The 23,561-nt window shown below is 40.2% G+C and overlaps 1 protein-coding gene across 1 annotated transcript; it reads left to right on the top strand.

Moving 5' to 3' along the window:
* Positions 1–7,499: 7,499 nt before the first annotated feature.
* LOC310907817 (p53 apoptosis effector related to PMP-22-like) lies at positions 7,500–21,774 on the top strand (the record flags this gene model as incomplete). Its single annotated transcript, XM_083858299.1, has 3 exons — positions 7,500–7,710; positions 21,163–21,306; positions 21,560–21,774. The coding sequence occupies 3 exons, from the start codon at positions 7,500–7,502 to the stop codon at positions 21,772–21,774; spliced, it is 570 nt and encodes a 189-aa protein (XP_083714425.1).
* Between the last annotated feature and the right edge of the window lie 1,787 nt (positions 21,775–23,561).

The raw sequence follows: 23,561 nt of genomic DNA, 5'->3' as shown, positions 1-23,561 counted from the left end.
TCCCGTGATTAGCAACCTTCCCACTTCTAACCTCAGTTTATGCATGGCCCATATTATAGCCCTGTCCTAGTGGTGTTTTTAAAGAGAGCAAATCAGTCACTCACTGCTGTCTTATACCAGTCTGTGGCTTCTGATTTCTGGAAAGACAGGTTCATCATTCTCCTGTTCATTTTTTTTTTTCATCTGTCCTCCTCCCTAAATGTCTTAATTTTAAAATTAATTTAATATCCTGGATTCCGGTGCCTTGCATGTGTTTCTGTTTGGGTTTTGGTTCCACGTCTCCCCCTTTTTAAATACTTCTGATTTTAAATAAACAAATAGGAAAAATATTTTGGGTCCTTTTAGATTTTCCTAAATGCTTTCAAGATAATTGCAGGGTTTCTATAATGCCCTTCTTTTGACAGGATGAAAATCTGTACTCCTGTTTACCTACCAGTCTGTATTAAGCTGCAACCTAAACCTGTGCTCACTAAAATCACCTGAATATCTCCAGCGAGTTTCAGGCTGCAGGGTTGCTCCTTCTAATCCAGCTCGTTAGAAGAGAGAGCAGTTCAGGGGAATCTGAGCACACTTGGCCCTTGTCTCAGGAGGAGTTATGAGCAAGCAAAAATGTGCATGACCAAGTGCTAGGGAAGACTAATTGACCTGAATGGGATGATTAATGCTTAAAGCTCATGGATATGGGAAACAGCTGCTGCACCTCACTGGGATTTTGTATTTTTAGTTGATGTAACAAATGACTAATTTTTTAGACAATTCATTGACAAGATAGAATTCTAAAAGATTATTCACCTGATCTTTATATCCTGCATACAAGAGCTTTCGGATGTACAATACATACATAAATCAAGGGAGTGTAGTGACAGATTTCCAGGGAGGGGGGAGGATTGTTATGGTGATAAGCACTCCAGAAACAAAAACAATTGCGTGCCAAGAGAAAATGTTGCACACACACACACAAAGAGAGTTGCTGAGATCACTGAGCACTTACAAACTAATGATGAACCAAGGCACACATATCTATGTAAACCAAAATGCTTCAAGAGATGCACAACATTTGAGAGCTAAGGTACTGGTCCCACAGCTCAGAGCAGTGGGGGTTACTGGCAATATGGAACAGCACCCTGAAAAAACAGGTTAATCTGTGCCAGTAGGTGAAGTTGTACAGGTTTTTAAATGGATTTAGGAGATGATATTTATAACCAGAATGAAGTTTAGTCAAATCTGGAGAATGCATTTGTCAAAAATAAGGATGCTAAGTTTCTAAATTTGATTCCTTTTACAGGAGTCTACAGGAGTAGTGAAATCCATCTGCAGTGGGTTCACAGAGCCTAGTAAATGCCAGTGTTACTGCACAGGTGCAGCATTTTATATGTGTAGGTCCCCCTTCCTGCACATGTGTTTTGTATTCATGGGGTAATTCCAATCACTCCATGATGCAGGTCTGCACTAGTACAGTAAGCAGCCTTTTGTCTGGGATTTCCTGGTGTTCTAAGGTGTGGGCAGAGCTGCACCAGCTATGAAGCCTGATATCTAAAAATTCCAAGCAAAAATTCAATGCCCTCAAATTTTGCCTATGTAAAATTGTATTTAAATTACTTGAGAATTGTTAAAATAATCCAAAGGATTTTTTCATTAGGATTTTTGAATGCATAAATTTAATAAGGCTGTATTTATAATAAAGACTAGAAGAACACATACAGACATGCCTGGAGCTTTATAATATAAATATTACAGCTATAAGCAAGGTAAATAATTATGATAAGAACTATGCATTATATAATATAATTAATAAATAGAAATTAATTATATTCCTCACAGGTTCATCTTTGCAGGATTGAATCACATGAGAAGAGTTGGTATAGCTGCTGCTTTTTATTTATTCATGGGAATGGGCACAACACATGCTATTTTTCACAGAGTTCTTTGCAGATATAGAATATTTTATAAGCATCAAAGTTTGCTATGACTCAAGGCGATACATTGGAAATCAGTGTTCACTGAGTTTGAGAGGCCCCAGAAAGGTTTGGAGTGAGCACTCAGATGAAACTGAACGTAAAAACCAGGCAAGTCCGGTCCTACAGTGTGCTGCCCTGGGAAATGATCATGGATTGAAGTAGGCTGGTTTGATGGTCACAATCCTGAATACACATGGAGGCAAATGATTGGGGCAGGAGCTGACCTGTGGCCATTACAGTCCCTTTTCAGAAGATAGCCTATATTTAAGCTCTCTTTGTGTTAGCAATCCCTTAGAACAGGAAATAAGCAGAACTTATAATAAAAAAAAAATAATTTAGGTGAATTGTTATATATGAAAATTAACTTCTGACTTGAAATAGAAAGACCAAACAACTCACAAAACAAAACTTGGGAAAATCATAATTGGCATTTGGTAATAAGACAATAAGTTGAAAATGTTGCTAAGTAACTTCTGTTTTAATTTTAGCCCTCTTGTCAAATCAATTTCACATCAAACATTTAAAACTGAAGACATCATTGTCATGTAACACATTAGTTTCAGCAAAATCCTTCTTTTGGATGGAGAATCTCAAAGTGAAAATTCTTGGCTGAAACCCCTTAAGACATGCTTAGTGTGCTTGTCATATCTGTAAATCTCAGAGTGTTTAAACAAGTAGCTATTCCCAACTGACCCATAAGGCAGAGCAGATAAAAGCCATTTCTTTGACAGAGAACTGTAAGTAGCAAGTCTCTGGCACCTGGGAATTACCTAAGTGAAGCTGATTTTATTCCTCTCCTAAGGCAACTGAGCTTTATGCTTTACAAGGAGTTACTGTTATGATCCACTACAACAGTACAAGTATTTAGTTGGCTTACCTATGCTACAGAGAAGTTCTGGAGCCCAAAGCAAGTAGCTTAAGTAAAATTATCCCATATGTGGAACAGGATTGTGCTGTACCACCCTGACTGCTTACCCATGGGTTCATAAAATCCCTGTACACAACATGCTATGATTCTTTTATTCTATGATTCTGCATGCTCACTGGAGAGCTTGTGCTATTGACAGGCACTCAAGGAAAATACAGACACTCACAATGGTTATAAGTGTCCAGAAGCCATCTCAGCTCCTAACAGAGTAGTTGGTTTACAGGACAGCCTTGATTTCAGCCTTTTGCCTGGAGAAGGGGGAGTTGACGATTAACTTGACTGACGATTGAACTGATTAAACTTCTACAGACCCTCTGTAGGAAATACCTGGGGATTAAACCTTGTTCCAATATAGAGCTTATTATGTCCTTAAGCAAAAACTAGCTGACAATTAAATCCATGCTCACGGACACAGAGTCTTTGCACTTTCCTACTCTTGTGTTTTCCTTATTTGTGTTTTCCCAATACAGTCTTGAATTGCTCACATAAAATGACAATCCTGCATGCTGCCCCATGTTTGCATCTCAGGTGTTAAAACTTATTGGTTTGCACATGTAGCCCTGCTAAGGAGAGGAAGAAAGCCCTTTTAAGCCCAAGCCTTTGTCCTGTCAAGGCAAGCCTGCTTTACTGACAAGAGCCAGACCATGCTGCATGTGGGGCAGGCTTCAGAGGCCCTGCAGCAAGCTGGTCCTGGATGACTCTCGCTAAAAATCTTAACAAAACCCTCCTGAGAATTTTCCTCCAAGCTCAGCAGTCAGTGAACAGAGGAAGTATCCATTATCTGTAGAGCTTTCCTGTGCTGAGTGGGACAGATAGAGGAAAGGTTTTCCAAGTCCACAGTGGCAGGACTGAGCACCCACCATTCCCTAGGTCATCATAAATGTAATGGAAAAGTCACAGTGCCTGGCCACCACAGGAGAGTTCCTCAGAAAGGGTTGGTGTGGGCAAAACTACAACATCTCAACTGTGGGCATTTTTGTAGGAGGGTGTTTTTATTTTGCAAAGAAGTAATGTCAAGTTTTGTTCAGAATGTGTTTCTACATGATGATTTCTATGATGGTGTCTAAAGGTCTTTTTCTATATGTGCTTGCTATAGATGAAATATTAGTCACATGGAGAACACTATTGCCTTAATGCCCAGGGGATGCAGGGTACAGGGAGTGACCACAGGGTACAGTTTGGCTGACTGAGTTGCATCACTGTTTGGGCTGCGGTTGTAACAAGAACTACAGTGCAGCCTTCCCAAAGGGAAACAGTAGATGGGTATTACCTGCAAAAGAAAAGGACCAATGCTTGTAAATAGATTAATAAAGATATTAGTAATAATTATGAGATTTATGCTCTGAGTGACTTGTTTGATGTAAGGTGGCACACAAGAGAACAGATCATAAAGCAACCTTAGCAAAGCTTTTAAAATCCAGACTCTGGGGACTTCTTGTTTATCAGCAGTGTGAATATCAGAGAATGAAAATGTGCTTGCTGCAAAAGTCATAAATATGCACCACAGCTGGTCAGCTTAATCCGATCCAGTAATTTAGACAGCTTAGCTGACCAGTCAGAGACTAAAGGTGAATGGAAACACACTGCCAGTGATTTGTTAGCTTCTTCTTCCACTAAGAAAATAATTTGTGTCTTGGCCAAAAAGGGCATATTTTTATTTCTAACTCTAACGCTGCACAGTTGTTTGTTTTAACAATATCCTCCTGCTTACTTGGTTACCTCAAGTAATAATGAAGATTCATTAGCAATATTTTTAGGGGCAGAAAGTGCACTACAATCTAAGTTTTAACTTTGATAATATATCTTCATTTTCAATAGATGATGCTGGTGTTAGCCAGAAGGGTCTATCCACAGATACTGGAGAGGGAGAACAAGCATTTGCTCTCATGTAAACAGCCAGCTTATACATTGTAAAAGACAAAGCATGGTGAAGATAAGTCATCACTTCACTTAAAGAGCCCAATAATTTTTCCCTGTTTGCCATAGGAGTATCATAATTGCATGAGATAGATACATCATTTTGTTATCTTTGGATGTATCTCCCTCTCTACTGTTGGAGATACCTCAAATTACTGAATGTAAAGATAGCTCAATTACTTTTACTGAATGTAAAGATAGCTCATAATTCTAAGTTACTTAAGGATGACAAAGGTGGGCAAGACACAGAAAATTCATGGTGACTGAATACTACTCACCTTTCTTTCACAACATGATAATGCTCTCTGTGGTATCACCTTGCAAATGCTAACAGTTGTGACAGTATGCATTCATCCACAGCTGAGCTGTAATAGAAACTGATGACAAATCCTTCAGTAAGTGCCTACCTGAAACATGGCTGAGCATTCTAAATTCAGAGAGGACCATTTTAGTCCTCAATAGGCATTGGTTCTCAAATGCATGACAGTACTTGTCTTCATACTACATTTCAGGTACAAAATTGCTTTAATATGATTTGCCTATATCCTTATAAAGGTGTATTTTTGTGAAAGGTTGAAACTTGGAAAGAGGCTAGATACAGACAGCTGAGTGAAGGCTTGTCTGCTATCACTCTACTGCCCCATTCATGAGTATTTCTGAAGCCATCTTTTAAAAATAATTAATTTTCCAAACCTATGATCTGTCAAACTTAGGGATTCTGTTGTGTCCAGTTCTACCCCAGAAAGACAGGTATATACAGACTTGGACAACTTGCAGGTAACAGCATAGCATACTAAGGTTGGGATTCAAATTATATAGGCTTTAATGTAAATAATTCTTTAAATCATTCATAAAAATTATACATTGCGGTGTTATAGAACAGGTACATAATATTTTAAACATTAGGTTAATGATAACTAAATTTGTGGATAGCACAAATGTGGACTACAATGGAAGGTGCATTCTATTCTAAGGAAATGGTTGTTCTGTAAAGTTTACAAAACAAAAGTGAGATTGTCCTTTATTTCCAACCCAAAACAGCTGAAGTGTCTTCAGCAGCTGAAGTTGGCTGTGCTGAATGTGGGTTCAGCAACATTCAAATTCAATGGCCAAAACAGTAAAAATGTCTCTTGCTCTCGCAGAGGCCTATTGCATACCCCTAGTGGACTTCTTACAGCCACAGGGGTATTGGACTGTCTGTGCCACAGGACAGCTGCTGGCAGGATGCTTCAGCTGGCCAGAATGAGATATAAAGCAGCCACACCACTGCTAATCTACCAGCAGGCAAGTGAGGTATCTGGTAAGAGATAAGGCATGGTGTCAAATCAACTTCTTCAAACTGAATTCTTTGTGGAGTTACTACTTCTTCATTGTGCTGCAGCTCATTGCTGTGGATGTTCCAGTTTGGTTCTCTGCAAGCTCAATGCCTCTTCAGGCGCAGCGTATCGGTGCAATGTAAATTATTAATTTATTTTATTTAGGCCATTATTGATTTATGAATATTAATTCAGAAAAATGCTGTGGAGTTTGCAGTTCACAAACAGTTCATAGCTGTCACATTGCACCATAAGAGCTGCAATACAATGATAAATTTCTTTGAGTAAATGAGGTCAGTACTTGGATGCAGCCCCACCTGACAAAATCCACCATGGGAGCAAAGGATACTTTGCATCCTCTAGGCTTAACAGTGTTTCACACAAACCAGCTTTCATTAAGGGCTGCAGCTGCTTGCAGATGTAATTGTAACTGAGCCCTACCAAAATACTAGGTTGTAGCACGTGTTAATTCAAAGGGAGAGTGCAGGGAGCACAGCAATATCCCTTCTGAGCCGACAGACAGAAAATTCTGCCCTGCACTTAGCTGAGTGTCCTCCCAGGGCATAGAGAGGGGATGGCTCATCTCTGCCTTGCACTCTTAGCAGCCACAGACAAGCTCTGACAGGCCCCAGGCAGTACATGTACAGCCAGATCCACAGTCAAGGAATGTTTGTGAGGCTCAGTCAAATCAAAACTCAGGTTTTGTTCTCCCAGTAAGGCTATATTCAGATCATGCTATATTTTTCTTTTCATCTGTACCTATGCTCCAGAAGGGGAAGAGTGAACAGTGACACTCTTTATTGCCTTAGCTTTATAACAGCTATGGGAACTTCTTTAATTGTAAAAAATAAGGTATGATTTTATTTTTAAATGGAGTCCTAGAAAGGCAGCTTACAGCTTCCAGGTGGCAAGTTTCAGAAGCATCCACCCTGTCATGCAAACAGTTCCCTCTCGTCTCTGCTTTCTCCTGCCATAATGCAAATCCCTTAGAAGATAGAAATGTGTAAGCACAGCTGCTGGTGGGGATGTCAGGGAGAAAAGTGTTAAATGCTTTAAGGAGGGTAAATCTCCTGATTTGTTACTAGTCAGCAGGGCAGAGAAGATCTCACAGATAAACCCAGCCTCGAATCTTCTCCCCAGCTCAACTGGTTATTGCTCAGTGGCAGCTCTTACTCATCCAAATCTAGGTGGAGCTCCTTCCCTCCCTCCCTCCCTCTCTCTCTGCTGTGTCTGTCCTGGCTGCAAAGCTTTTCTCCAATATCTGCACACACGTCTGCAGGTGCCGGCACCGCCTTTCCGGAGCTCTGCAGAGGCCCCATTGCTTTGCCCCGCTGAGCCTGTAGCACAGAGGCCTCGTCCCACCACCACCTGCCCTGAGCCATGGTGAAGTACGGCCTCGACTACACACGCTGCAGATGGATCCTTCCCCTACTCCTGGGCATAGGAGTCATCTTCGGTATCATCGCCCTGGCGGGCAGGGGCTGGCTGGAGTCGCAGACCTTGCCCTACGTGCAGCGAGCGTCGCTATGGCAGAACTGCAGGAGGTCTGGCCAGGGTGGGGATTGGAGCTGCGAGTCCCTCATGGGCTATGGTAAGTGCCTACAGGGGTGGTGGGGAGCAGGATCTGGGGCAGAGGGTCACATCCCACAGGTCACCTTCCCCCAGGTGTCCTAACAGTATCACCCAGTACCCGGTGTTTATGTGTGAAGCCACGGGCAATAGGGACTGTCACTAAATACACCAAGGCTTTTGACTAACCGGGTGAAGAAATAAATGTCCTCACACCCCTGTGCAGAAAGGAACCTAGAGGATTACATAATACATAAAAACCCACACATGTACTGGTGCAGAAAATAATACAGGATTTTCTTCCTCTTTCGGAAGAAGCTGGTAACCTCACTAATGACTACTTTTCAAAACTTAACGGGTACCGGTGATCAAACATCCAAACAAGTTGTGTGGGCAAGCCTGGCCTTAGTGTAACGAGCAGGTCTGAGCGCCAGAAAAAGGGAGGTAAAAATGTAAGATGGTAGCAAGATATTCCCAGGGAGTGTCAGGCTACAGAATGCTGCCCTGAAACTGCTCTGGTAGGTGGGTCGTGTGAAAGAGTCTCCTTGTGATTATGAAAGAAAGCTTTAAAAGATAAAAGGATTTCTTGTTTGTACTGAGTTTTGGTGAAGTATGCTATTAAACATGTGGACCCAGGTGCAATCTTCAGCTTGAAAAGATGTAAACCACCAGTGTAGGAGAATAGCCCAAGAGAAGGGTCACTCTGGATGTGCTCTGTTTCTTTTTAATTTTTCCTTTTGCTTTTCTTTCTGTATATTTGGTATTGGCCATGGTTTGAAACAAATAATTATGTATGAAGGTCTGTTCTCTTGAGGTGGAAAGAAAGTTCAAGAGTTCTTACAATTTATGCTCTTTCAAATTACAAGAAAGAACCTTTTCTCTAGGGCTCAGAATTTCAGCTCTTGATAAAAAAAATGAGTGAAAGCACTTGCTGAAGCAATCTCAGGGATCATTTATTACAGCATTTCAAAACGGTTCATGAAGGTTTATTGTATGTTATGAAACTCTACCTTCCATGTACAAAATTCAGCTGTAATGAGTTAATTGCAGCAGGCCTCTGTGAGTGTAGGGCTCCAGGCATGACCAGCTCCACAGAGCATCACCCTCCAGTCCTGCTCTCAGGGCTCCAGCATCAGCTCTGCAGCTGGGCGTAAGTCAAGCCAGCAAATTGGCCTCTGCTACATGGCACTTGAGAGAAGGAGAAAGAACATGATGCTTAGTAGAGAGCTTCTCAGTCCTGAGTTTCCTCCTAAGATTCCTGAAAAGCAAGCCCTCCTCTTGATCTCCAGGTTAGGCCCTGGAGAATGCCATGAATGCCAGCTTTAACTGGACAGAGCACACCAAGATGTTTCACCTTGCTTCTCTCGATAATACAAGAGAAATTTCTCCTTACTTCCAGGACCTAGATAAGTGTTTGGCATTTCACTTCCTTATCCTGCCTCACTCTGATAGCTTTAAATTCTGCAGCTGTATGCACAGTTTCCCTGGACAGCATCTACAGACAAACCAGCGAGGTTATCCTCTGTATGGACTGTCCTGCAACATCTGGGGTTACCACGAATCATGTCCACAATAAGTCCAGCACTTTTAACCCAAACATTGTGGACTTGATACACACATGCAGAACATTATCCAGCAGGTACATTGCAGAGTCCACTGACACTTCTGAAAACATTAGATATGCTGTTTGTGAGCTGCATGACTGCACTATGCCCTCAATAGGCATGCATCTATCACTTGAACTCTTCAAGGTGATTAAATACCCAGGCAGCCTAAGCAAATCCTCAAAATCCTCCTGGACAAAAAACTTCCTGGATATGCCTGGCACAGAGGAGTCACCTAGCCAGTGGGATCATATGTGAAGGCTGTATGTAAACTAGGTATGCAAAGGCCAGGTAAGAGTGGGTTATGCTGCCAGGCTTCTGCCTTTGCCAGATTATGCCATTAAAATGCAGATCTTGCCTTTCATGGGGGTGAGTTATCCCTGATCCAGGAGAGGACTGTAGACCTGACTGTTAAAGCTGCAAACTCGTGTCACTGTCCTGATCTTTTCCAGACCTTTCCATCAGACGCCTTCTCTCCAGAGGCGGGATGTGTTCAGAGCCAATCCTGTTCTCCATTTTTCCTCTCTCAGTGATGTGGGGTTGGGATTTTTCTTTTGTGGCTCCCACCTTTTCTCATGCAGGGCAGAGGTGGCTGATGCTGGTCTTGGATTCCACTCAAAAGACCAGGCCATGAGAGTATCTCACTTGTGAGTATCCAGGTCTTGTGTTGTACCTGCCTTAGTGATGAAGTTTTAGTAGTTCTGGGATCACATTTATCTACTGTGCTCCAGAAGGGTCATGGAAAACAAGCATTCAGCATCATGTTCTGTGGGATGCTTAACTTTACGCCAAGCCAAACACAGTGCTGGTTAAACAAAGTGGAATTTCATGCCTTCCTGAGCACAAAGATGTGATGTAAATGTAAAGGACAGGGATGTTTTACAGCCTTCCTGAGATGAGATCTCTTTCCCCCACTCTGTTCCACAGTTTCCATCTTGTTTCTTCTGACCTTTACTCTCAGCTTCCCTGCCTAATCTGCCACTGGCTGGGTAGGTTCTGAAATTTGGCCCTCCTGCAGGGGTGGTTTCCCTGATAAACATGATATGTATGTGTACCCCAGCAGCTGCCAGCAAATATTGTCAACATGACTTGGACAGTGTAGTTATCTTAATCCACTACAGTCATCTTCATCCTATCGTAATTAGATATAATTGCAACATCCTTGCAAGTTGTTAATTATGATGTGCAAATTCAAATCAAATTCTGCACGTGCAATGTTTATAATTCCCCTTGAATCTCAGCTGTTTGGCTTATGATATGTTTCTACAGTTGGCAAAAACCCAACATCATGGAGGTTGATTATATTGGAAGGGAAGAAGGTTGAATATTTCATTGGCTGCATCAGTGGAGTTTGGAGGTTTTGATTGATTTTTTTTCTTTTTCTTAGAAAGGCAGCAGAGTAACTCCACAGGTGCAGTTATCTTCTGTGAAAGCATCTGTTCACCTGTGGTCTTTTGCAGAGTTTATGAGCTCTGTAGAAAGTGAGAATATGAAGAGTTTATACACTCTGTTATCTTCATCCAAGATGATACTTCAGATCATCTGTTTTAAACATATGACACTCATGCAGACTTTATATTTAGACTGTTGCTTTTCAAGCATATTTAGTTCAAATAAATAGAACTTTCTAGGAAAAAGTATCCAATGCATTAGGACAGTTACTTAAAATGCATAGGATTTAGGATGAGGGATTGAGAGATTCATTGCTCTTGCTCTTAATTGTTCTTGCTGAAAAAACAAAGGGCTCAATCTTATGACATGCTTGAACATATATAAAGAGAGATTAAGACTTTTTGGATAGATAATGAACAATATGGAATGTACCTCTGTGAGAGATAGCTGAGCTTACAAAGAAAATACACAGGTTAAACCCCATCATGATGCTGGCACAGCACTCCTTTGTTTTTCTTATTCTTTGGCTATATTACCTGTCTTGAACAAGGTGTGTCTTGCAGACCTGAGACACTCCTTCAGTATGTAATTTATTCACTGCAGGCTTTGAGAATGTTAAACATGTGTAGCTAAATACATAATAAACATAAATAATGTTGGGGGAAATAACTGATTTTATTTGTCTGAATGTGATGCACAAAGGGTGAAAAATTTGTGACTACACTTGTCCCATCTTATCTTTCTCCCAGACTTACAGTTCTTCCATTTGCAGATGCTGCCATCAAAACAACTGAAATTTTAAAGCTTTAAGTATATGTTGAAGAGATTGTCTTATGTGCATAGCACAAACAGAGATCTTGGGGAAAAATATCAGAAAAATATATTTCCATATGGCAAGTGGAATCCACATCTTCAGTTATTTTCACATCATAATATTCTATTATAGTTTTTTCCTGGGATGTGTGGAAGGGTTTGTGGCTGTGTAGAGTAGTGGAGGGATGACTGATTTTGCCATCTGGAAAGGGCACCCTTGTGCAGCTTGTCTTCCAGGCAAATAATGGGCAGCTATGTTCTAGGCATCTAGTTTTATTTTGGTCTATGAATATGAATGCAGTACTACAAGATAAGAAGGCTAGTACAGTATGATTATAATGAACAAAAACTACTTCAAATATGACAGCAGATAAATGTGGCTACAGGCTAAGTGAATGAAGGAAATGTTGCAAAAGTAATATCCTTTTGAGAAAAAAATATTCTGCATCCCCGTTGATGAGTAGATATTTTTCCCCCATTTTGCCTGTACCGGGCTTTGGTTTCCAGGGAATCTTTTGCTACAGTGAAGCACCATTTATTATTCTGGAAGAAAAACAAAATGGAGATCACTTACTAAAAATCCCCAAGTAAACATACAACAACAAGGTTACGCAGTGTGGTTGGGATCAGTTTCCAAAGTCTCTCTTGGTACTACACCTACTACTGGCCTTGCACTGCTGGACACACAGCTCTCCCTCTGGAAAATTGTCTTCTTCATCAGAGCAGTGACTCATCACACCCAGGGCACAGGACAGACTGGGCACCAAGTTTTGGCACTGCCACACTATCTATGTAAAACTACTTTTCTTTCCCCCACATTCCTGTCACATCTGACAGCCAGCACCTAATCCCAGCATGGAGAAACCCTTACTTGCCCCAAGATAAACAAGCACCCTGAGCAGAGTGACATGGGGGTATTTTCAGAGGTACTGGACGGGATACAGCAGGTGGAGGACAAACAAGATATCCCAGTGCCTCTCTGGCCTCTGAGGGTGTCTGTACATCAAAATAGAAATGAAGTAAACAAGTAACTGTGCTTTTGAAGTAGGGACCAGCTCAAGTCACTGGGCCTTTCTTGCAGATTTTCCCTGAAGACAAGGTTCTGCACTTAACAGCTTTCAGAATTTGGTAAAATCCAAGCAGGTTTGCAAAAGTGTCTTTGCAGCTGGGAAAGAGGCTGGGGAGGTTTCTGAGAAGCTCAAGGGAGCCTGTGGGAGAGCCCAGGATGGAGCCCAGCTCTGCTCTGTGCATGGCCTGGATTACAGGGCAAACCTCAACTCCTTTGCCACAGGGTGAACTGAAAACGAAAGGCTGCTGCTGTTCCTGCTGTATTGTAGCATAAAATGGTTATATTTATGTTAAGTGATTGTCTGTAGTTTTAATGACAGTGTGTAGAGAAGCATATAATTTCCTAAAACATCATTCTCCTTAAAGTCTAATGTTAGGTGGGACTAAACAGTGAGAAATGAGATTACAAAGTTAGTTACTGAATAATGTAGAATACTCAATGATTACTCAAAGCTTAGAATGAGTAAAAGTACAAAAAAACCTCTCAAACATGTTGCTACTGAAAATATCACAAAAGCGTTTGTAAGGAATAATGCAAGAAGGAAAGAAAAAAACTGATTTTCCCCCAGCTTGTAGGGGAGACTCCATTGCTTCTAATCAGGTATAAAAGAAGGAATCAAGGCCAGAGCATTTAATTACCATGGCAATTTTAATTCCTTATCTGCAACTGTTAGTGTGCTTTCCCTTGTAGTTTTAGAGTTTGTACTTTTATAATTTCAGTGGCAGATTAATTTAATCAGATTCTTTTCTAAATAATAGTAATGCTCTTGAGCAATTAACTCTCCAGAGAGCAACTGTACATGTAATCCCACTGTTTATTATTACTTCCCTTAATAATTATGGTTTGATTATGTGGAAAAATAGCAGTCATGTGGAACATTCTCATCTGCCCATCAGGAGATATGAACTGCTGGTGCTGAGGATTTTGAGAAGATCCTCAACACTTTGCATTTTCAGGCACTGAAGTCCTGGAGAGAGGATTCCATTCACTTACACAGGAGGCATCTCTGCTGACAGTGTGTGGAAACTTGTGGCCAAACTCTCAATCCTCTTCACCTCATCTGTTCTTCTAGTTTATTGAGGTAATCTGATACAGCATGGCCATAACATCTCCATATTCTGAACAGTGATAAGGGCTGCAAGATGCATTTCAAATTCCACTGTAAGTTTGAATGGATTACTGAGCTGGGAAGGTGTTACTCAGCAAAAGAAACAAAACTCTCAGAACATTCTTTCACATTTCTTTATCACTTTTCACTGGCAGCTTGTGCTGTTCTGAGACACTTCAAACACACTGGCTCAATGAGCATTGTAATGCCTTGTTTCTTCTTTGTCAAGTGCCATTACAAAATTGCTCAAAAATTCCCAGGAACTCAAAGTAGCTGGTGGAGTGCTGACAGTAGGCTGTGTTCCAGATCTATCTGGGTTCCTTCTACTAGTACTAAATAAATTTTACTTCAGTCCTGCTGAATTACTAATCTGAAACTGAATACATCTAACTGGATGCAGCCCCACCTACTGTGCTGACATATGCCTGCTGTGCCCAAACCAGGCCCCCCCAAAATAAGAAGTTTCTGTCCAGTTCATTTAACAACCTCATCAGCAGTAAGCAGCAAGGGACAAAGATTTTCAGGGTGCATTGTAAAAGCTGTTTCAAAAACAAGAAGAGTAAATAAATTCAATATATTTTTGTGACCACAAAGCACAACTTCTGCTTATATGCTGGGGTTTTATTTTGCAAATAGTAAAATTTTGCTTCTACCACAAAATCAGATCCAGGTTCACAGCTGCTGTCTGTTAGTGGGAAATTCCCTAGTGCAAAAGGTGATTTTCACCAAGGTTTCAGAACAAAGTTTGCTCACAGCATGAAAACTGCAGATCAAGAGTGACAACAATTCTTGGTGCACATGGAAATAAGATGTAAATTCAGTGTTCATTAGTCCCAAATGACTCTGGGAATATAAAACTTAAAAAGAACTTTTTTTGAAAAGGTTCCACTCTACTGTTTTGATTAAAAGTCCTAGATCATAGCCTGTGTTATCATGAAAATCAATGCTGTTTAATTCACATTAAATATTTCAACCCACTCAGGGGTAATTAAGGAGCAGGTACATCTTGCCTTTCTCATTAACTGAGCTTATGTAAATGAACCGATTAATCAATACCTCACCTGTTTTATTTATCGGATCCTCCCAAGCCCCATGTACACATCCAAATATAAATAATTCTGCTTTAATTTAAAATAAATAGGAGAAAAATAGGAGGAAAAATGTTATAGCATTTAAGTGTATGAAGCTGAGCTTTAATCCTGAGATTTTCTCAGTGTGTGCAACTGCTTCTGAAGATAATGTGAGATAGGGGTACTCCCTGACTCTCTCATGAGCAAACCTTTAATTTTGAAGGCACTGTGTGTGCATTATATTTAATAGCTAACTTACTCCCTTGGTGCTCCCTTTGATGATGGCTCTACACCTTCTGCCCCTTCTGCCTTCCCAGCACTAAGTAAGCATCAGGGAGCAGCCCTCATTAATACAAGATTTGCAGAAGCCAGCTTCTAAGTCAAGCTGGTACATGCCTGAGCTTACGATGAGATGAATTTGAACCACTCCCTCAAGACGTAACTGCTCCTCCCCTCAAATTCAAGTCAAAATAGCTTCTAAGTTTAATTGCTTGCCTCAGTAAGAAAGGAGGGTTGCAGATTGCATAAAGGTTTTGCTTGTGTTTGTTTGTGGGTGAAGTCAGTGGTGAGGAATTAATAGGTTTTTCCTTCAAAGGAGTTAAGGCCCACCAAGCCACACTGAGCTATCACCTCAGAATGCAGCTATGGAAAAAACATTGCCTTCTGCTAATATATACTGTGTTTTATTGATAGAAGAACTACACATAAAGGTTATTTTCCTAAATGTTGTCATCTAAAATCATTATTATGGGGTAATTGTCCTAAAGTCCTAATCCTTTCTCATTTATATGGGACCTGTTACTAATCATTGAGAAACTTTGGCAATGACATTATCCTAGTGCAAACCTAAATAGGTCATCCTCTGTTTCCATGGTTGTCTTTTATATAGTGGCAAGCTAAAAGCTGGCTCTGGCTCACACAAAAATGACTTTTATGAGATAATACTCTGTTATTAAATGAGAAATCCATATTAAGAGCCAATGAATTCCAAAAAAGTAATGCTAGGGGGTAAAAGAACAGATGCCAAAGAAGATGCCATATAAAAAGACTAAAAATTCTGTATTCCACTGCAGAAGATATAAATTCACACACACACACACAAAAAAAAAAAATCTGAAGAAAAACCTCCAGTATTAACTACCCATACAAAAGATATACAGAGAAGGAAGTTCTTTTAAGAATGATCCAGATGCAATGAAGACAGAAACTCAGAAAACAGTACATATCCAATCATTCCTTTGATATTATTTTCCTTGTTTTATTTTGTTCATAAATTATCCATGACTAGTATGTGATTTTTTTCTCGTTTGTACAAACTTCCTTTGAAATAATTTTCAGTCAATGGCTTTTAGTCTGCACATGCAGTTTATTCATAAGAAGCTGCTTTGGATAGTTTCTGATTTATCTTGGCTCTATGCAAACACATATACACTGGTATTTCAATGCCAGCTCATGTGATCAGCAAATAATTGCAGAGATTATTGTGTGCATTTGTTTCCAGAAAGAGCACAGAAATTCCCTGTAGTTGACATGTTAGAGAGTCAGTATTTCCAGAAGACAGGATTTTGCACTGTGTAGTGTTGCACAGGTAACACAGGAAATCCAGAGTCCTGATGACAGTGGTGTGCATGTACACCATCAGCTTGTAACCCTTCTGCTCGTGGAGATGTGGGTTAATGGGTTTGTGGACCACCTTAAGAGTCATGCTAAGGGAACACAAGTTCTGCTGCAAACACGTGCATTTTCACACAGAAGCTTTCTTGAGGAGAAAAAAACAAAGGGAAATGGAGAAAACCTGGCCAAAGTAGCTCCTTTTCAAAGTGAAGCATGTGCTCTGCAGTGTTTGCCACACCCTGACAAAGAACGCCAGGTTGAGAAACTCAAGTGAGTTCAGCTTTGTTTCCAAAATAATATTCTTTCCCTTTAATCAGAGAGATGTTAAACAGGTTGAGCTCTGCAAACTCAGCCTAGAAACATTCTCATGACGTACAACACAGAGATGAATCGCTACCACTGCAGATTTTATTTCTAAGAATTGCTTTGCAAGACTGCATGTAGAACTGCAGGGTTTATGTTTCTTTCCCTTGGTGGTATGACGGATAACAGAGCAAAATATTAGTCTGTTACATTTTCTTTCACCCCTCCCTGGTTCTTGTGAATTAAAGCTACCCTTTCTCAAATTGCTGCACAATTCACTGCAGTGTGAAAATGATCAGTCAGCAAGAACCTCTAGATAATTGTTGGTGTCTTTGAGCTGGCAATAAATATTTGTTTTTCTTTCCAATGCTAGTTGTGTATTTAGCTTCAAGCCAAGAGGAAAATTTGAGGGGATTGATTGTACAAGGAGCAGTACCTCTGAACTCTCTGGGGTTGCTTTCAGAAAATGTCACCCAAGGAGAGACTCAGCACTTTATGTGGTGCGGGAGCACCAGATCAAGAAAAACATGAAAATGTTATTGTGAATGTTTTCCCGTGTTTTGAAACATATACACCAGGAACATGGGCATTTGTATTTGTCATGGAGGAAGTAGAGGTCATATGCTATTTTCAAGACAAACCTGCTCTTTTTTGAAGGCACTATTTGGAGCATGAAAGATGTCAGGCTAAGGAAATACTAGGTTTGGTGGTTCAAAGTTTTGGCTCAACTTACTGCTGAGCAAGAAAGTTTGTTTCTTTTTGGGTGAAGCAAGACAGTGTTTACACTTTCATAAACTGTGAAGTGTGTGAGGGAGTAAAATCAGGAAGGCAGGAAACTGGAGATATTCTTAGTCCTGGATGTCTAATTAAGTCCATCAGCTTCCCTATGGCTGCAGCCAGATATAGGATAATCAGAATGTGTTTATATGGTGCAATACAAGAGGTAATCATGCTGCCTCCAAACTGAGTTAGCTTTAATAGCAGAGTAATAAATCTGTGTTATTATTGAATTCTGCCTCAGCTAATTATGTAGCTCTGTCCTGGCACAGAGGTCTCTTTCTGGTCTCTAAATTAGCTCAGAAGTCTTCCCACACAGCAGGGAGTTATGGAAGTCAGGCACATATTTTCATTTTCCAATGGTCACATATTACTGTATTCACTTTGGATAGTCCAGACTCTCACAAATCATTTCTGATTGACATACAAAACACTATTATCAGAAGCACTGTCCTTGCTCTGCTTGAGACAGTGTGAAAACATGGGTTCCTCTTGCCTGTTTGGGATAGTAATGTCTTGTTTAAGACCAAATTGCTCAGAAAATTGCCACTTAGATGGAGTTTTGAAGAGCAGCTGGTGTGTAGCTGCCCACAAACCCTTTCATGGTGTTCACTGGTGTTCTTTCAGCTGATGGAGTTGCTGAAAAAGGGAGAAATGGGACTGGCACTAAAGCATTACAGGATGCTGCTGGTATTCAAGGACAGCTTTGTATAAACATATTTCTTTTCTCACAAGCACATCTTAACTCTTAAACAACCAAAAGATCACCAGCATTTTTGGGGCTGAGAAAACAGATCTCAAAAACTGCTGAATATTTTTACAAACGCAGTTTGATATTCTGTAACCTGCTGCTCCCTCTATTTCAATTTTTGATTTGGTGACAGGTGGACTGGGCCCTTTCAGCTTCTCACTGGCCTTGCTTTACAGCCAAGAATACACTGGATTGGTGTTGTACCTGTGAGGATTCTTTGGCCTGGAGTTAATTTAAAAAAAAAAGCTTTGCAGACAGAACAATTTATTTATAATTTTACTCAATGTTGAAGACAAAAACCCCCACAACATTGGAAGATAAGAAAATATTTGGCACCAAATTAGCCTCTTGTTTGTCAGTGCTTTTTGACCAATTTAATTCTTCTAATTCTGGCATTTTAAAGGAATTTTAAGTCTTAGTTCTATTCATAAAGAACTTAGCTACTCTAGTACTCCTGGCTGGCACGAGATAAAATAGGGATCTCAAATACAGAAACAATTGCAATTGTTGCTGCACAAAGCCTTTGTTACTCTAGAAAGGTAAGATGTTTACACACTGTTTACACTACTGATAGCTGCTGCTTTTTATAAAGGATAGATGACCTCAGAATACTTTTCTTCAAAAAAACTCTGTAGAGACTCACTCTTCCATATGGCTCCACTGCCTTGGAGCTGTGTGTTAGTTTTTTTTCTCTTTTGTAGAGCTGAGAGCCACAAAATTGGCTGTTAGGTGATTGAGCAATGCCTCCAAATGGTGTAAGCATCCTGCAACAAGCATGTCTCTTCTTGCCACATAGCCAGTGCCCAACGGGCTGGGCGTGCTTCCACACAGTCACAGCATTTGGAACACAACTTCAGGAAAAACACCTGGATGAGCCTGGCGGAGGAGGGAGGTGCTGGCATGGGCAAGGTGCCACCACACATGTCTGCAGCCACCAGGCACAGCTCCCTGAGCTCCCACCCCAGGGCTTGGTGCTCTACCATCAGCTGCTCTTGGGAAGCAAGGCTGAGCTTTGGCAGTGGTGGAACCCCCAGGACTCCTGGTGTCTCAGAACTTGCTGGGCAGGCAGCTGTGCTCGGAGTCTGCTCCTTTGCCTGGGAGTTTTTTATCTAACTACAAGCAGTTGTGCACCTAAGAAAAAACATCACTTCTAGGTGTTCTTGTCATTTCACCCTTTTGTGGGAAGTGACCAGAACTCTTGTATCCAAGAGCAGTGAGGTCACCATTGCTGAGAAATTTCTCTTATGGCCAGGGGCTCCTTTTTTTGCAGTTTTAAAGGGATAACAGAGGCTGGGAATAGGAATATCTTCAATGGGGTATATTGAGCAGTATAAGAAATTCCTCTTCTTGACTGTTTCTTCTGATACTCTGCCTGAGGTGCTGTCCTCCCTCCTGTGCCTCCACACTGCAGACTCTACCTCTGAGCTCCCTGTAAACTCCTAGAGAGCAGATTTTGAGTTAAAACACTGGGCTAGAAAATGAGATGTAAGAACACCTTTGCAGTCCCTTTCAGTCTTCTCAGGCAGCTGCCTGTTTACTGGGAAAGCAATCCAGCTGAAAAGCCCTATAAGCAGACAGAAACTTTGTGGAATAAGAAAGAGAATGGACATGGCGTAAAACTGAAGATACAGTGTGATAGCTAGAATGGAGCAGGGATAATAAAGCAGGGAGAAAATTGAAAAGCAAACGGAAGGGAAATTAGTTTTGATGGACTGAGGGGTAGAAAAGAATAGCTGGAAAGTCTTGATCCATATTTCTTGCCTAATAGTAGTGGTGGTGTGGGCCCTGGGGAAAGACAGATCAAACACCATGCTGTCACTCACTGGGGACAGGACGGTTGCTTTCATGCTTACCTGACTCTGGTCAAGGCACAGGCAGGACACTTTGCATTTTATTACTTCTACACTTAAAGCAAACAAATAGATAGGTTATTTACTCAGTTTCAGAGGGAACTTTTACTGAACAGCATGCACTGAATTTAAGTTGAATTGTAATAATTGTGCAGGGTTGTTTGGGCAGTGATAATATTTTGGCACTGCTGTTTCATATATTCAGTTAGAAGCCAACACTTGACAAAGGCATGGTGGCTAGATGAGGGGATGAAGTCTGTAGATGCCTAGCAGACTTTAACTTCTTACACAATTTAATATACAATTTAAAACCTGTCAAAGTGGCTTTTTTACATCCAGAAGAAGAGATGCTTTGATCTCTTTGAGCAGTAGTTGCTCCTCATGCCTTTACATATTAAATAAATATTACTTTTCCAGTTGTTATGCCAATAAAATATGCTTTGCTTTAACATGTTATAACATAAAATTTTATGATTTGAAAATTAAAGAATTAATATCTGGAACAAGCTTTTTGAATTGAAGTGGTTCTAAATTTGGACCAAAATCAGAGATCCAATTTCCCTACAAAACAGGTTCCTAATCCTTAGCTCCATTTAGGATACAGAGGCTCAACTAAGGCTGAAAGGCAGAATCACTGAATTTTTACATTAATGGGCTATTTCCATACCTTTAAGTTTGACAAATTGGCAATGCCTTTATTTCAAAGGAAGGTTTTTATTAGTTCCAGGGACAGTTTAATTCTCCTTGTCTGTGCAAAAGGAAGCTGGGTTTATGGCATCTGCTGAGGTAATATTTGCTATTGAAGACAGTGTCCATTCTTACATCTTTAAATCCATTTCTATCGTAATTCTTAATTGTTAAAACTAAACAGTAAGCCAAGCCCTCATTTCATTCTGCATGAGAAGACAAAGCTGGAATTTTTATGCATTCTGCACTTAGTGCATGATTTCTTGTGGAACTGAAATGTTCACCTTTAAGAGGAGAGAAAGCTCCCATGCTTTCTTTCTTGAGAGATGATCCTCTTTTCACAGGTTTTAAAATTAACCTGTAATTACTAACCAGAGAAAATCAGCCTTTGTTTTTGTTTTTGTTCATTTCTAATGTGTGTTCCTTCTGATTTCAGCCTGGGGAAGAGCCGCTGCTGCTACATACCTGGTTGGCTTCCTACTTCTAGTTATCTGTTTTGCACTGGCCATCATAGCATTTGCCATTGACACACTTCGGTTCAACTTCATCCGTGGGATCGGAGGCTTGCTCTTCGTGGCTGGTAAGGCAGTGTGTGGAGTCAAGTTTAGCTTGTGCAGATATTCCATACTAGAACTGATATTTTCTTCAGCTGATGCTATACCCAAGTCTCTGCCTGTGTGCAATTGAGCTCTCTATGAAAAATCAAAGTCTGTCATGGCACTGGATCAATTTTCAGATCCTCCAAAACATGGATGGGTTTAGCTACAGGGATTACAGAGGAAGGCAGTGGTGCTGGGTATTAAACATTTTTTTGTTTTCTCCTGTTTCTTCAGCTGTGTTCTCCATCATGGGCCTGGTCATTTATCCAGTAAAGTTCTCATCTGAAATCGAAATGACAGGAATCAATATGTTCAGCTGGGCCTATGGCTTTGGCTGGACCACTGCCATTATGGAAATATGCTTGGGATTCTTCTTCTGCTGCCTTCCAAACTATGAAGATCAGATCTTGGGTAATGTCAAGCCCACGTATTTTTACTCTTCCCCATAAGCACCAGGAAAAATGTGTTCATATTCCAGAAATACCTGACAGACTAGCTATGTTTTTCAGAATATTGTCATCAGATGTTAGTAGAAAAGGCTGGAAACTTTTCTAATGTGTGTAGAAATATGGCATTGACATCTCCAATAAAGTTATCTACTCTATTTTGGACCTTCATATCTAATGTGGATTGGTTAGATAAAGCACAAATGTTAAAACCCCTTGCATTTCCTCCTTCATTCCCATGAGTGGGGTTTATGTGGATTCCATTGCATTTTAAATACATTCACAATTGTAATGAAATTCAGAAAAAGTTATTAAACTGGCAATAAACAAAACAATTTATCATCTTCCTGAAGGAAAGCAACTAAAAAAGAAAATATCCCATTTTGTATGTATTGTCTTTAACCTGAAGATTTTGCACAATTTTCAAAAAGTCAAATACATTTACCCACTGACTGCCAAAGTAGTAAATTAGTCAGCCAGCACTTCATAGCTCTGCTTCTATTTTTTTCATTCACTTAAGCTGTAAGGACAGAGTAAAGAAGGGATTAAAGCTCCCTACCAGAGCCAGCATCTTGACTTTTCCTCATTCATGTGGAATGTATTTATTTCTAAATATTTGCAAGAGTAAGCAAGAAACACCAGTAAAGCCTTAAGAACCCTGGTGTGTCATTGCTGGTGCCAGTACAGAGTGGTCAGAGGCAGAAGGGATTTCAAGCCACCCCTGCAACCTGCAGGCCTGGTTTGATAAAGCTCCGGGTATGGCTTTCTTCATGGGTGTCTTGACACTATTTTCTGCTGTATCAAAACCTATGACCTTAAAATGCTCTGTTATACTGGTCCAGCTTCCAGCTTTTTTACCAGTGTAGAAAGCTCAGGTATGATTTCCCTGCACCTCAGAACTTGTATAATACACTCACTCAGTGTGAGTGTATTATACAGCTGCCAAAAGGCCCCTTTTTTTGTTCATGTACTGTTCTTAAGTGTTTTAAAAGTGGAAAGTGTATACTGTCATATGTAATTGTAAAATGAGTAAATACCCCCTACCATCTCATGCTAAAGCTCTCATAGAGAAAATCACATCATAAAACATCTTCCAGCATCCTATACTCCACAGTGCCTCAAACCTTAATATACTGCCAGCAAGGATGTACACTCAAGACTCTGCTGGTTTCTGCCTTGTTAAACCTAACTTTATAACATTCCATTTATTCTCTTAAGTGAAGAAAAAAAAAAAAAAAAAGGATAATATGAGATGTGGAAAAGGAGTCTCATCTAAATCCTTAACTACTGAGGTTTATTAGCTTGTAACACATCTCCAATTTTGTAACTACGTGTACTATGAAAATCCTTGCCAAGTGTTCTTTGTTTCAACGAATTGGAGGTGGAAAATTTTTTTTTGGTTGGTTGGTCGGGTTTTTTTAAGCAGTTAACTCCATTCACTTTCATGGAGTGTCTCCTAACTTTCATCAATAAGAGTGAGAGATGGGGGAATATAAACAATGGGGAGAGTATATGCAACAAGGAATATTTACAAGAGCATGTAAATACTTTAAAAATATATTTTCTAGCTGGAAGAGAATCAAAGTGAAATACAGTTGAGAACACAGTTTGTATAAAATGACTTGCAATTCTTCATGTAATATTATCCATTCAGGAGAAAAACTTACCATAAATATTTTCATTACGCGTATTACACCTAATAAAAGATGGTATCTATGTATTGTTTCAAGAATGAGTCTTAACTTTTGTTCTCTACTGGGAATAGTGGAAGACCCCAGAGTCTCCTCTTC

This window comes from Zosterops lateralis (assembly GCF_965231275.1).
Source record: "Zosterops lateralis genome assembly, chromosome: 3".
Taxonomy (NCBI): domain Eukaryota; kingdom Metazoa; phylum Chordata; class Aves; order Passeriformes; family Zosteropidae; genus Zosterops; species Zosterops lateralis.
Note: the sequence above shows the minus strand (reverse complement) of the source record. Positions and strands in the feature narration are given on the sequence as shown.